Source organism: Primulina eburnea, chromosome 6 (assembly GCF_022965805.1).
Source record: "Primulina eburnea isolate SZY01 chromosome 6, ASM2296580v1, whole genome shotgun sequence".
Taxonomy (NCBI): Eukaryota; Viridiplantae; Streptophyta; class Magnoliopsida; order Lamiales; family Gesneriaceae; genus Primulina; species Primulina eburnea.
The window spans coordinates 19936938-19951973 of record NC_133106.1 but is presented as its reverse complement, the minus strand read 5'-3'; the positions used below and the strand labels follow the sequence as shown (position 1 = coordinate 19951973).

The following is a 15036-nucleotide window of genomic DNA, read 5'->3' as shown; positions in this document are numbered from 1 at the left end:
AAAACCGCATAACAAGTACAACCAACAATACTATAAACCATAAATCACAACTCTTAACATCTAACTATACTTAAACTTAACCAAATAGTCAATAAACATACAAAATCTTAAACCGTACCGGTCACCAGGCTTGGCTATTATAGGTCAAGTCGCGAGAGATCTACAATTTCATAAGATATTTAATTACTTCGGTGGTGAGCACGAGTACCTACGTCTAAGCTATGAAATGTAAGTGCATGTAATTACGTTAGTATGTGCAGCAGCGGCCCCAAATAAAATCCAACGAATCCCTCAACGCCAAGTAAGTATGTTGACGTGCAAAAAAATATTTAAAGATTTTGAGGTATGCTAAATGTCTTGTGACCAAATTATGTTTAGGATTGGAAAGCGTTAAATTATGAACGGGGACCAATCCGCCCGTTAAATTATGAACGGGGATCTCATGTATGTGACAGTAGATACGTCCCTGTCATCCCAGTACTGTGGTTTAGTCTGATCAGGCAATTATGTTATGGATCACTTGCTTTGAAACATGCCTCTACGCAAAATGATGAAGCTATGTATGTTTAAATATGCTCAAGTATGCAAGCATGTTTAAGAAAAGTTTATGGCACATCTAAGTATGTATGTACGTATGTTCAAGTTTTATCTTGCAAGTTCAAGTTTAAAGTATGTATGTCCTATTTTAAAGTTGCGTGTGATCTTATTATGTAGCACTTGTTACTTCGAGTTTATACGTGTTGAGTCTTTAGACTCACTAGACTTGATCGATGCAGGTGAGGATGTTTATGAGGAGACAGGAGGTGGGGACCAAGGAGCAAGCTTGGACTGAGCGGGAGGTTAAACCCGAGGACCGTCATGTTTTTAAGTCTTTATGAAAATGTTCAAATACTTTTGTCAAACTATATTTTAGATCTTTGTTGAGACGTACAGTTTATTTTATCGAATTTTGAATGCTCACATTTTTATTTAAGAAAATTTTTAATTCTTCCGCAAATTTTAAGTAGTAAAAATACGGTACGTTACAGTTGGTATCAGAGCGGTGTTATTGTAAAGGGTTATGCCTATTGCCAGTCGCAAGAAGCTCACGAAGTTACATCTCAAGTCTGTAAGTTTTTAGGTTTCAAATTTATGTTATGTATTAAGCATTAAGTCATGATTTAAGCATGTGCATGTTTTAAGTTCAAAATACGTGCATCTTATGATATTGGTATTATGTTCATGCATGTTTGATTTACGTGTTGGGTAAATGTTAGAACAGTATGTTACCCAGAAGTAGGAGTGTGCGTGAAGCAGGCGATGAGAATAGGAAAGCCCAGGATGGGGAGAGCTTCACTCCTCCTCGTCTACCCAGATATGCAGGCTCAGGTGCTTGCAGGGATGGCCCAGTTCTTCGCACAGTTTGCAGGGAACCAGACTGCAGTAGACTCAGGGGCGAGGCCCAGACTGGAGGCAGTCTATGAAAGATTTAGGAGGATGAATCCGAAGGATTTTTTGGGGACCACTGACCCAATGATAGCGGGAGGATGGATTAAGTCCATCGAGGTAATCTTTGCATTTATGGAGCTACATGATGCTGACATAGTTAGATGTGCCACCTTCTTGGTGACTGGAGACGCAAGGCTTTGGTGGGAAAGCGTGTCAGTGTCAGTGAACTTACAAACATTGACGTGGAATAGGTTCAAGGAGGTGTTCTACTCCAAGTACTTTACTGAGGAAGTACGGTCCAGATTGATGAGAGAGTTTATGTCGTTGCGGCAGGGAGACAGCAGTGTGGCAGACTTCGTCAGGAAGTTTGAGAGAGGTTGTCACTTTGTGCCCCTAATTGCAAATGATGTCCGGGAGAAGCTGAGCTTTTTATGGATGGGTTGCGGCCGATCTTGCACCTTGTTGTTCGAGTTGCTGGTCTTACGACTTATACAATTGCCGTGTCAAGAGCTTTGACGGCAGGGCAGGACCAGATGGACATTGATGTCGATAGACTTGGCAAAAGGCCCTATCAAGCACCTTGTCTTGAAGAATCTTTGTAAGTCATTAAGAAACTTAGGATTAAGTGAATATGAGTGCTGGAATTAGGTTATCTAAGACTATACTTGGGTCGTGTAAGTTTTAATTTCAAATTTATGGAATAGGTGATTATACGGGGATATTGGGTGAAATAAAAAAGGGAATTAGTTATATTCAACATAGGTTACCAATGTCGAATATTAATATTTTTATCGAGTAAGAAATCCAAAATCTTTATATGAGGACTCTAGAATTCTGTGGGTTATAAGTGAAGTTGATTTATTAGAATTAGTCCATCATTATCTGGGGGAAACTTATTAAGCTTTATACGTTAGAATGAATTAAGTATTGAGGATACGTCAAAGTGTGACATTCATTCGAATGAGGAAGATTTAAGTGTTTTAGGCGTTAACTATAATGTAATTGGGAAGGAAATAGTTTAAGCATGTGTTTGATGCTAGGAAGGTTTTATCATATATTTTGGGATTTTATGGAATAGTGTTACTCGAAATTTAAGATTAACAGCAATCTTTATTTGGGATGTACTTGTAAACAGCTAAGTTACGTAAGTTAGTGTCATATGGTAAATATTCGATTCAAGGATCGTAGGCCAATATTATTACGGGGTAAAGATAAGGTTTAACTTTTGAGTGTAGTACCAAGGATAGAAGTTGATCAGTAACTTTTGGTGCTAAGATTTCTTAGATTGAACTGCATAAATGCTAATGTAATAGATCGATGAACATTACGGGTATAATATAAGGAAGGTAAGATACGATAAGTTTGAACCTCCATTTCTAATATTGAGAATCGTGAGAAAAGTCAGAACTCGAGTCAGAGTAAAGTAAAACTAAGACAGCCTTCAGAACTAGATTAGGGCATTACGATTTCTAAGTGATGCCATTTGGACTGACGAATGCTCCAGCAATTTTTATGGACTTGATGAACCGAGTATTCAAGCCCTACCTAGATCAGTTCGGCATAGTGTTCATTGACGACATCCTCATCTACTTGAAGAGCCATGACGAGCACAGTCAGCACTTGGGCACAGTTTTGCAGGCCTTTCAGAGTCGCAAGTTGTTTGCAAAATTTATTAAGTGTGAATTCTAGTTGGAGAATGTAGCGTTTTTGGGTCATATAATATCTAGTAGTGGTGTCGAGGTGGATCCAGCTAAGGTAGCAGCCGTTAAGGAATGGGTTGAGCCGAAGAATGCTTCAGAGATCCGCAGTTTTCTGGGTTTATCAGGTTACTACCGTAAGTTTATTCAGGGTTTTTCGTCGATATCCGTGCCACTCACTTCACTGAACAAGAAGAATACTAAGTTTGTGTGGAGTGATGAATGTCAGAAGAGTTTTGATACTTTGAAACAAGCTCTTATTTCAGCGCCGGTGTTAGCCATGCCAACAAGGCAAGGTGATTTTGTACTATACAATGATGCATCTAAGCTCGGGTTAGGCGCAGTATTGATGCAGCAGGGTCGGGTTATAGCCTATGCCTCCAGGTAGTTGAAATTGCACGAGAAGAACTACCCGACTCATGATCTTGAGCTAGCCACTGTCGTCTTTGCGTTGAAAATTTGGAGACACTACTTGTATGGAGAGAAGTATCAGATATTTACTGATCACAAAAGTCTAAAGTTTTTCTTCACGCAGAAGGAACTGAACATGAGATAGAGACGGTGGTTAGAGTTGGTGAAAGACTACGACTGCGAGATTAGCAACCATCCGGGAAAAGCTAACGTTGTGGCAGATGCCTTGAGCAGAAGAGTGGCAGTTGTAGCACATTTGTCAGCACAGAGACCTCTTCAGTCTGAGATTCAGAGGTTTGATTTAGAAGTTTATCGTGAGGGCAGAGCTCCAAGGCTGTCTAATCTGACAGTCCAATCATCCTTGCTAGAGCGTATTCGTGCGGGCCAACCTTCAGACGAGCAGTTGCAGAAGTGGAGGATGATAGATGAAACCAAGGGCAGTGTACTCTACACAGTGTCAGATGGTATTGTGAGATACAGATATAGAATGTGGGTGCCTAGTGTTGATTCGATCAGAGATGATATTCTGACAGAGGCACACGCATCTCCGTATTCTATTCACCCAGGAGGTACCAAGATGTACAAGGACCTACATATTTTGTATTGGTGGCCAGGAATGAAGAGAGACATCTGCAGATTTGTGTCTGAATGCCTCACTTGTTAGCTGGTGAAGGCAGAGCATCAGAGGCCAGCAGGATTGGTTAAGCCACTCCCCATCCAGGAGTGGAAATGAGAGAATTACAATGGACTTTGTGGTTTGTTTGCCAAGGTCAGTCAGGGGATCCAATTCTATTTGGGTTATAGTGGATCGACTCACTAAGTCGGCACACTTCTTGCTAGTGAAGACGACTTTCTCCGTGACGCAGTATGCGGAGCTCTATATCAAGGAGATAGTTCGGTTGCATGGAATCCTAGTTTCTATTGTGTCCGATAGGGACCCGAGATTTTCATATTCCTTTTGGAAGAGCTTACATTCAGCCATGGGGACGAAATTGCTTTTCAGTACAGCTTTTGACCCGCAGACAGATGGCCAGTCTGAGTGAGTGATTCAGATTTTGGAGGATTTATTGCGGGCCTGTATGATCGATTTCCATGGGACTTGGGAATCAAATTTACCTCTAGTGAAGTTTACCTATAACAACATTTTCCAATCATCTATAGGTATGGCCCCCTACGAGGCGTTTTACGGAATGTAGTGCAGGTCACCAGTTCATTGGGATGTGGTTGGTGAAAGAGCAAAATTTGGTCCGGAGATAGTTCAGCAGACTGTAGATGTGGTGGTCAAGATTCGAGACAGAATGAAGACCGCCCAGAGTCGCAAAAAGAGCTATGCCGATAAAAGGAGAAGAGACCTCGAATTTGCCGTAGGTGATCACGTTTTTTTTGTAAAGATAGCGCCCATGAAGGGCGTTAAGAGATTTGGGAAAAGAGGCAAGCTGAGTCCGAGGTTTATTGGACCTTTTGAGATTCTTGACAGAGTTGGGACACTAGCTTATCGTGTTGCCCTTCCGCCGAATCTGGCCGGGGTACACAATGTGTTCCACGTCTCAATGCTGAGGAAGTATCTAGCTAATCCTTCGCATGTGTTGAGTTATGAGCCGTTGCAACTTGCTCCAGATCTGTCATATGAGGAAAGACCCGTCCAGATCCTAGACAGGCAGGAGCGGAGAGTTCGAAACAAGGTGACTAAGCTAGTCAAAGTCCGGTGGCTAAACCAATAAGTGGAAGAGGCCACTTGGGAGTCAGAGGCAGATATGAGGATTCGCTACCCGGAGTTGTTCGGTAAGACTTAATTTCGAGGACGAAATTTTTATAAGTGGGGGAAGAACTGTAGTGCCCAAATTCAGTACACGTATAACCCATGCATTTAATTAATTATTAAATTATTTATTAAAATTTTAAAACGAGTTTTAGTAGTGCATGATTTATCTAAATCATTATTTTAAATTGATTATGTATACGTGATGCACGTTAAAATGTTCTCCAAGTTTCATGTTTCTGGCGATTATTCGAGGCGGGATCGAGGAAAAGACCGGGGACGATTCTTGGCAATTTAAAATATGATATTTTATTTTAAGTTGAGGTTGGGGCATTTTTCTTTAAATAATTTATTAAGTTTAGCATTTTTAATCCTAATTCATTTATTTAGTGGATTTAAGAGTTTAAAACTTTTAAAATTAGTGTGTAATTATTTTAATTGAAGAGTTTAATTCGATTAGTGTGTGTTAACCTTTAATTAATATTTTAATTAGTTAATTTAGCTATAATTTCTCCTAATTTTAAAAAAAACACACACATGTTTTATACACTGACACACACTTACATGTTTTTACACACACTAAAAACCAATTAACACACACACACACACACACTTCATTATTCAGATTTTATTATTTTTGAGAGGAGAAAACCTAGGTTTCTAAGAACCTTGCAGCCGCCCCTTCCCTCTCCATCGTCCAGCAAACTTTCATGTGTTTTCTTCAAAGATTTTAGCGCCACGTTCGTCCCGGATCAATCCTCGCGTCATCTCCGATTCGGTATCGTCGTTACGGTATTTTTAATATCAAAAGGCACGTATATTTTGTTATTTCTGCATCGATTTCATCATATTATGTGTTGTGTTATTTTTATGCGTAAAAATTCATGTGTGACGTTCGTCATTTGTGCGGAAATTGGTTTGGATCAGTTTTGAAATAATTTTAGATCTGAAAACTCGTTGTTTCTGTCTTTTTAAATACTGCGATTTTTCGGTCGTGATTCTGAGAAAACTTTCAACGTGAAAATTGTAGAACTTTTCGATACCTTCGATTTGACTGTAAATTCGAAATATTTGGATAAAAAATTGAGTGAGTTATGACATTTTTCGTGGGACGGCTCAAACAACATTTTTCAGAAAATTATGTATTGATGCGTTCTTGAGATTTTATTATTGCAGGCTTCGTTGGGAATCGACGGGTGATCGTTGCTGCGTCTAGGTATGCTTAGTATGATGTTGGGATGTTATTTGATATGTCGTGTAGTGTCGATAGGCACTCGAATGTATTAGAAGTCGTAGGAAACGAGTTTGTGTCAAAATTTGAGTTTACGGATTTGTTGCTAGTTTGGAGTGCGTTGACGTTTGAGACATTTTATGGAGTCGAGTATGGATCATAGTGTCCTAGAATGAGTCTCGAGGCGTTGATCACTGTATGTGTAATTGAAATTGGAGAGTATAAGTTTATGAGTCACAGAGTCCAGTTTGCTCGGCGCCCGAGCGGTAACTTTTTGCCGCCCGAGCGCCATTCTTTCTGTCCGAGTGTTCTTCCCAGTAACCTCAGCGCTCAAGCGGAAATTTTTTACCGCCCGAGCGCAGACCCTTCTGTCCTAATATTTTGTTCTTTCTTCTTTTCAAGTTTTAATAGTAAGTGCATGTCTTTTATTTTTGGGAAAGATTCACACATCATTTTAGAGATTGTTTGGGGTTCGATTTCATGGGTTAGTACGTTGATTTAATGAGGTCAAGTCATGAGAGATCTAGAATGTCATAAGATATTTAATTACTTCGGTGGTGAGCATGAGTACCTACGTCTAAGTTATGAAATGTAAGTGCATGTAATTATGTGCAGCAGCGGCCCCAAATGAAATCCAACGAATCCCTCAACGCCAAGTAAGTATGTTGACGTGCAAGAATATATTTTAAGTTTTTGAGGCATGCTAAATGTCTTGTGACCAAATTATGTTTAGGATTGGAAAGCGTTAAATTATGAACGGGGACCAATCCGCCCGTTAAATTATGAACGGGTTCAGATCGAGATTGAAAAGCGTTAAATTATGAACGTGGACCAATCAGCCCGTATAAATTATGAACGAGGATCTCATGTATGTGACAGTGGATACGTCCCTGTCATCCCAGTACTGTGGTTTAGTCTTATCAGGCAATTATGTTATGGGTCACTTGCTTTGAAACATGCCTCTACGCAAAATGATGAAGCTATATATGTTTAAGTATGTTCATGTATGCAAGCATGTTTAAGAAAAGTTTATGGCACTTCTACGTATGTATGTATGTATGTTCAAGTTTTATCTTGCAAGTTCAAGTTTAAAGTATGTATGTCCTATTTTAAAGTTGCGTGTGATCTTATTATGTAGTACTTGTTACTTCGAGTTTATACGTGTTGAGTCTTTAGACTCACTAGACTTGATCGATGCAGGTCAGGATGTTATGAGGAGACAGGAGGTGGGGACCAAGGAGCAGGCTTGGACTGAGCGGGAGGCTAAACCCGAAGACCGCCATGTTTTTAAGTCTTTATGAAAATGTTCAAATACTTTTGTCAAACTCTATTTTAGATCTTTGTTGAGACGTACCGTTTATTTTATCTAATTTTGAAATGCTCACGTTTTTATTTAAGAAAATTTTTAATTCTTCCGAAAATTTTGAATAGTAAAAATACGGTACGTTACAGTATTAGTCCGAAAGCGCCATGAAAAGAGAAAGAGTTGTCTTTCACTGCTAACTTGCTGAGCTGGTTATTCAGAGCCAGCAATTGTCTGTCGAAAAGAAAAGAGTAGGGTGAGGGGGAAGCCGAAGGGGACGAAGGTCCCTGACTACTGGAATTCTTTCAATTCATATCAGATAGCGACATCTGAAATTTACTAAGTGAGATTCTGGGTATTTTTTTTAAACAGGTAAAAGTACAATTGACGTGTTATCTGTCAACACTGCTTTTCGACCACTTGTTTTGAATAGATCCGATTATGCTCTTTGGAAAGTTAAGAAGGGGTTAACTTGTTTTAGATGGTTGGTCTCTAGATATTATAATATCGTCTGAAAGAATTTATTTTCTGATGAAATTATTGTTTCTATATTTGTGTAGAACTCTATACAAGGAAAAAAACTATAGGACAAATGAAGTCTATATATATGATATCATTGTTGTTTCGCGTGAGTAGATTTTGAAGTTGAAGGAAATGTAGTGAAATGACGCAGAAAGAACAAGGAATTACGTAAGTGAATTAATAAAGAGCTCAAGAAAAAAAATATTCTTATGTTATTATTTATTTTGATGTGTCTTATTTATTTGACGTGAAAATTATCCAGCATATTATTATGGGACAATAAACTTTCAAGGGCCCATTCAAGATTATGGATGACAATGAGACGGGGACGGAGATGGGTTTGTCATCCCCATCCTTGTCCCCGAATTCTATCCCTACCCCATATCTACCTCAATCCTCGTTTTCTCATGTTCGAAGAGAATTCATGAACTCGAAATCGCATGGATCAAATCCTCATCTCCGTTTCAGAAATATTAATTGGGCAAGACATAGACGAGTCTGAAGATTCTATGAATCAAAACTTATTATTATCTATTATTATTAGTGATAATATTATTATTTTTTAAAAAATTATTATTATATTATTAATACTAATAATATTATTATTTTTATTATTAATATTATTTTCCAGACATCCTCATCCCCCCTCTAACTAGGGGTGATCAAATTTTTTTATTAACCGCCCGAACCGCCTGAACCGAATTGCACCGCACCGTTTTTCATAATATTTTATAAAAACCGCGATTAAAAATATTAATCATAAACCGCACCGCGTACGCGGTTCAGTTATTTTTTTTTGCCAATAACCGCACCAAACCGCACCGCCTAAACCGCTTGCCATAATATTTGGCTTAGAATTATAATAATTTGTAAACAACATATTCAAATAAAGAAGTCATCATTCATTATATCCTAGCTCTTTTTAAAATTATTATTCTTACAAATAAAACTTATCTTTTTCTTAATTATTCTTTATATTATTCTTTTATTAAAGTATTTTTTTTTTTGCGACAATATTTTGTTTCTAATCTGAAAGTAAAAAAATGATAAAATAGTGTAAATGTCATTTTTGTTGTTAAAATTATTAACTTAGTTTTGAATCTTGAATATTGTTTAATCTATTTTGATCTTTATATGTTTTGATTTATATTTTATATTTGAAAACAATATATTGTTGTTGTTTTCAAATAAATTAGAATATATGTTCTAATATTTTTCATTAAAAAAACCGTAAAACCGACCGCAACCGCTTGAAACCGTAAGGCTGATTTTTTACGTAAAACCGCGATTAATTTTTCAAAATACTAACCGACCGCATATGGTAATTCGGTTTGAATTTTTTTAAAAAAACCGCAAAACCGCACCGTGATCACCCCTACCTCTAACTATTTCAAATACTTTAAAAAATCTCTAAACCCGAAAAATCGAAAATCCCCGTACTCGTTTTGGATTTTTCTCGCATGTTTTCAAACCCGTCGAGAAAATGACCATCCCTAGTCGAGATACATAACGGGCCTGAATAAAAATGCGATATTTAGTTAAACACGCTTTAACCTTCTTGTTGACCAAGACACGATTTCCCCTCCCATGTCAAAAAACTCGTTCAAGTCCACTTCCGAAAAGAAAATGGAGTTCAAATCACAAAACCCCTAATTCATAAATACAGAGGAGATCTGAGAAAACAAGCAAAGCAAATCACAGCAGAGGAAATTGAAATCTGATTTCAAAAGTGTAGAGTGAGAAGAAATGGAGTCAGTATTTGGATTGGTGGGTAAAGATTTCGCAATAGTGGCGGCCGACTCATCCGCGGTTCACAGCATCCTTGTGCACAAGACTAACGAGGACAAGATCATGGTCTTAGATTCTCACAAACTCATGGGAGCATCGGGAGAAAGTGGTGACCGGTGAAATCCCATTTTCATTTGCTTAAGAAATTTGTTTTTCACTTAGTAATTTAATTTCATTTTATTGTAACTCGTGAACTGTCTGAAATTTGATTTTCTAGTTGTGATTTATTTACTTAGATAATAGATTCGATGTGAAGTTTTATCCTCAAATGTTGAGACTTTACATCCTATGTAGAGTCGGAGATGTGTATTTATTGTTTCGAACTAAAAATAGCTTCCTTGTTTCAATTTACAGTTGTTCTTGGTTTGCTCGCTATGTATGATTTTATTTCTGTTAAAATATATTCTCTTATTGGGTTCTTATTATTTTTTGTTTATGATGGATAATTTTTCGCTGAGAGTTGCTTGCATGCTTTCCAATTATTTTCTGCACGTGTGTTGAACACTTTATCATTCTGGACATACTCTGAACAAATTATCGATATAATTGTTATACAAAACCTGTAAATGAACGAAATTTCTCGTGCTTAACTAATAACTGATTGGAGCCGTAATGTCTTATTTTTATGAAGTATCTATTCATTGCCATACTCGTGCCCCGTGAACTTTTTCCTGTTACTGAATGGAGGGATCAATTTGTCGTGTAATTTTTTACTTATGCCAGATTGTTATTTCTCGCTTGAAAAACTATGGAGTACTTTAAGTTATATTAACTCCAAGTTCAATAGTATTTGCAAACAGCGAGATTACTAGGAAAGTCTGTTGTTTAGGCAATTTAGTTTCTGAATTTAGGTGTATGATGACTATGGTTGTCAGGTTTTCTTTTTTGTCTGGCTTTTTTGTATTTTTTTAATACGGTTCTGAAATTTCATGTTTTGTTTCTGGGCCTGGATTTTATCTGCCATGTTTTTATGATTGGTTTGCTATATAATTAGCTATCATGATCTCCAGTTAAAGATCACTTTGTTTCAGTTAATAGCTTTGGTATCTAGCCCCCCTTTTTTTGTTGTCTATCAGCTGATTTGGGTGAGTGAACATTGTTTTTCTTTAAGTATTGCGTTTATACAGTTTTGGATGTTTTGAGAAGTTCAGATTTTTGAAATCCTGGTTAATATTGTGTGCTTGAATTCTGGATAAACATCCCTTGTTATGGTTCACGTGTTCTGCACATTCCGTTACTCCACTATGTCGTTTCTGTTAAATGAAACTGTTGGCGGTAATTTTGTTTTTTGCTGGATGATGCATTAGAGTTCAGTTCACGGAGTACATACAAAAGAATGTGGCGTTGTACCAATTTCGCAATGGCATTCCCCTCACAACTGCAGCTGCCGCAAATTTCACTAGAGGCGAGCTTGCCACAGCCTTGAGAAAGGTATAATTTTCTCTTTAGAGGTTTCTCCGTGATTAAATTATCAATGTCTTATTTCTCTGTTTGCCTTCCATCACTTAGTTTTTCAAGATTATGTTTGTGCTTCAAAAGGGTATTCACGCTAAGTCTTAAATATCAAACAAAGAAAGAGCTATTAATTGCCCGATGACGTAGTATAGGTTTTTGTGAGCCTTTCGATACAATCATATACAAATAGTTTATGGGCGAAAATTGAGTTATTTATGTCCTGGAGGACTAACAGGGCGAACCACTAGTTTCTTCGGATATACGAGATATCCACCCTAGTCGCTATGGTTGTATTTGCCCAATTGACATGTCTGAGTGAATCAATGTTGGGCTTATTGGATCCTTAGCAATTCATGCAAGGATGGGGTCTAAACTCTCCGGTTTCTGAAGCCACCATGGCACTAGTATGTTTTAGTCAAATGATGACCAGTGAGCTGAAAATAGCTTAAGCATCTTTATTTGACATATTTTGTATGTCTGATGTCTCACTCCCATTGATCTGCACTTACCGAAATACTACACAATGATCTATGTTGGCAACTAGTTTACACTAATTTTTATTTTCTGAAGTTAATTGACCCTAGTTCTTTTAAAGTCATTTAAAATACCCCAACAATCCGATGTACTGGTACTGTACACTTTGTTCACAATTTAACTTGTTGATTTTTGTTTTTCAGAATCCATACATGGTGAATATCATACTAGGTGGTTACGACAAGGACGTAGGCCCGTCTCTGTACTTCCTTGATTACATCGCATCACTTCACAAGGTTGATAAAGCTGCTTTTGGTTATGGATCCTACTTTGCTCTCGCCATGATGGATAGGCACTACCGTCAAGACATGACAGTCGAAGAAGCTATCGAGTTGGTGGATAAGTGCATATTAGAAATTCGTACAAGGTTGGTCGTGGCTCCGCCAAACTTTGTAATAAAAATCGTCGACAAAGATGGGGCTCGGGTACATGCTTGGCGCGAGTCCATCAAGGATTCCCATGTTTCTGCTGCCTAATCCTTTTTTGAAGGGTTTATGAAACTTCTTTAATTTGCACTAATACACTGGAAAACTTCAAATAACTTGTGGGATATGTTTTCTAAAGGCACTTTGTCTTTGAATTGCAATTTACCCGAATTCTTGTAGCTTCAAGCCTATTTCACCTGCACGGCTTGCTTTGTCATTTGAGGTTTAAGTTATTCATTTGTTTGTGCATGTGAAGTGCACCGATCGAGTCTCACGTTATCTCAATCACATTAGTTGTATGCCATTAGATGAGTGCTTCGTATTTTTGTATTTTTTTTGTGTGGATGTTTTTGGTTCAAGAGTTTTTGAAACTCGAATCGAACCGTAAGTATATAGAAACCGAATCCATACGGATCCAAAATTGCTTTAAGTTGAAACCATTTTAATCGAGTTATATTGTTTTCTTGACCATTTTGTTTTATGTTTTCCTTTTATAAGTTGGGCTAGCATTTTACATAATTAGGACATTTAAAATATTTTTCTGATGAAGTTGAAAATTTCACGTATCTCGGGTTGGTATGGTGAGCCAACTATTTCCTGTTTGTCAGACATAGTGTGCTCTGTCTATCCCCGAGCAGTGGGTCGCGGGACGGACTCCACATTGGTTATTGGGATCCTATCTTAGTCTCAACTTGATTAAATATCAACCCTTTATTTTAACTCATGGACTGCGATGCCCATTGGGTCGGATCAACTAAAGTCCGGGTCGGGTAAGAATAACGGGGTTATCAACAATATATCTCTTTTTTGGTCTAAAAGAAATATGAAGTTTTGATCAAGTGTTTGCTCCCTTGACCCGACCCGAATAAAGTGGGTTGTGTTTAACATTGTGCTTCTCTCACATTTGAGTTGGTTCGAGTTCATCCGAGCATGTATCAATTCATACTTCAAAACAACAATTTCTTGATCTGTGAAATCTCCAGGATAAAACTTCTTCGCAAGCTTGCAAATATCATCACTGTTAAATGAGTCAAATGAATTTTTAGGATCTAAAGCTATACTAAGAGAAAGAAGTTTCACCGATAACTCATTGAACCGAGTATTTAACTCCATCAAAATGAAATCTATTGCTGCATTAAAAACATCAAAGTGGTAATGATGTTCTATTGAATAAACCGTCGCTAATTAAAACCGCCGATCCACTTTTTTTTTTATTTTTTAATAATTCATCCGCAGCGTTGAATCACAAAGTGATGGACGGTTGAGATCACGATTCGCACAACATAAAACATGATTTGAGCCACTTTCATTGATATTAAAATTAACATGACTTTTCTGCTCAAATTCATGAACATAGAAAAAGTAGGCACGTGATATTTTTATAGTAACATAAAAACTGAACACCAGTTTCTGGATGACAACACCTCTTCTCACAAAGGGTGGTCGAACAAATTCTTTTATGTTGTCCACCTTGAAGATTACCAGTACTCTTGCCCCATGACCTAGGAGGACGAGATAACGGCTCTGGATCCCTACCATTCTGAGCCTGATCCCGACCTCCAAAATTTTTTGGTCATCATGTCGGTTAAGTGCTTCCGAACACTAAGTTTGATGCAAGGTGATGTCTTATGTCACTTCGATTTTTGCCAAAATGGGTTCGAGTTGGAGGATGATGTAGGTATGGCTCGGGGAAATACATACAATTATTTACTGATTTTTTTAACTATTTTCTCTTCCCGTGCAACTGACATGATGGTTAACACTGAAATGATCAAGGCTTTGAAGAGAAAGAAAGCCATGATTTCCGAACAGTCCGACCAGACTTCTCCCGAATCCCCATAAAAGCTGGTTCGGAAGAAAAAGAAGTCCACCGAACCGCCCAAAAAAAGGCTCTCCTAAACGAAAATCCCTTCACTGCCCAATTCTCCAACCCGAGCATGACCTTCTTCATATGTGCCTTCTGCCTCTTTGCACAGGGCTTCCTTCGGCCCCTTGGCCCATGCGAGATCTGGTTTTGGACACCAATCTGAAATTGGTGTGGGAGGTGTTCGACCAGGAGTTGGACGAACGATTAGCTCTCTCAGCTTGTTCCAGGTAAGATCTAATTGATACAAAGCCCACTTCCCTTACCATCGTATTGTTTTTTTACTTTGTTTTTTCTCGTACAGGGCTTGATCCACGCTAGGGAATGTTCCTACCAAGTTGCCGCAGCTCAGGCCCGATTTCAGTCCCATCAAGTGGACATAGACAATGTTTGGGCTTGGCACACCGAGCTAATGAATCAATTCCGGGCCATTGAGACTCGAGTTGCTTCCGAGAAGACTACTTGTTCGGCCAAAATCGAGGACGCTCGGGAGAGGGGAAATGAATAGAGGGCTCAGCGGAGCAAAGAAATTCAAAACCTAGAGGGCCGACTGAGCATCTAAAGGGAAGAAGCTGAGGCTCTCTGGGAAAGCAAGAAGGAGAAGTTTGTTAAGTCATCC

At 38.2% G+C, this 15036-nt stretch overlaps 2 protein-coding genes across 2 annotated transcripts; both read left to right on the top strand.

The window, feature by feature from the left end:
- The first annotated feature begins 1320 nt into the window (after positions 1-1320).
- On the top strand, positions 1321-2030 carry LOC140835368 (uncharacterized). Its single transcript, XM_073200857.1, has 2 exons — positions 1321-1804; positions 1849-2030. Exons 1-2 carry the CDS (start codon positions 1321-1323, stop codon positions 2028-2030), a joined length of 666 nt encoding a protein of 221 aa, XP_073056958.1.
- Positions 2031-9908: 7878 nt separating this feature from the next.
- LOC140833850 (proteasome subunit beta type-2-A-like) lies at positions 9909-12732 on the top strand. Its single transcript, XM_073198304.1, has 3 exons — positions 9909-10255; positions 11447-11570; positions 12272-12732. Exons 1-3 carry the CDS (start codon positions 10098-10100, stop codon positions 12602-12604), a joined length of 615 nt encoding a protein of 204 aa, XP_073054405.1. The 5' UTR covers positions 9909-10097; the 3' UTR covers positions 12605-12732.
- The last annotated feature ends 2304 nt before the right edge of the window (positions 12733-15036 follow it).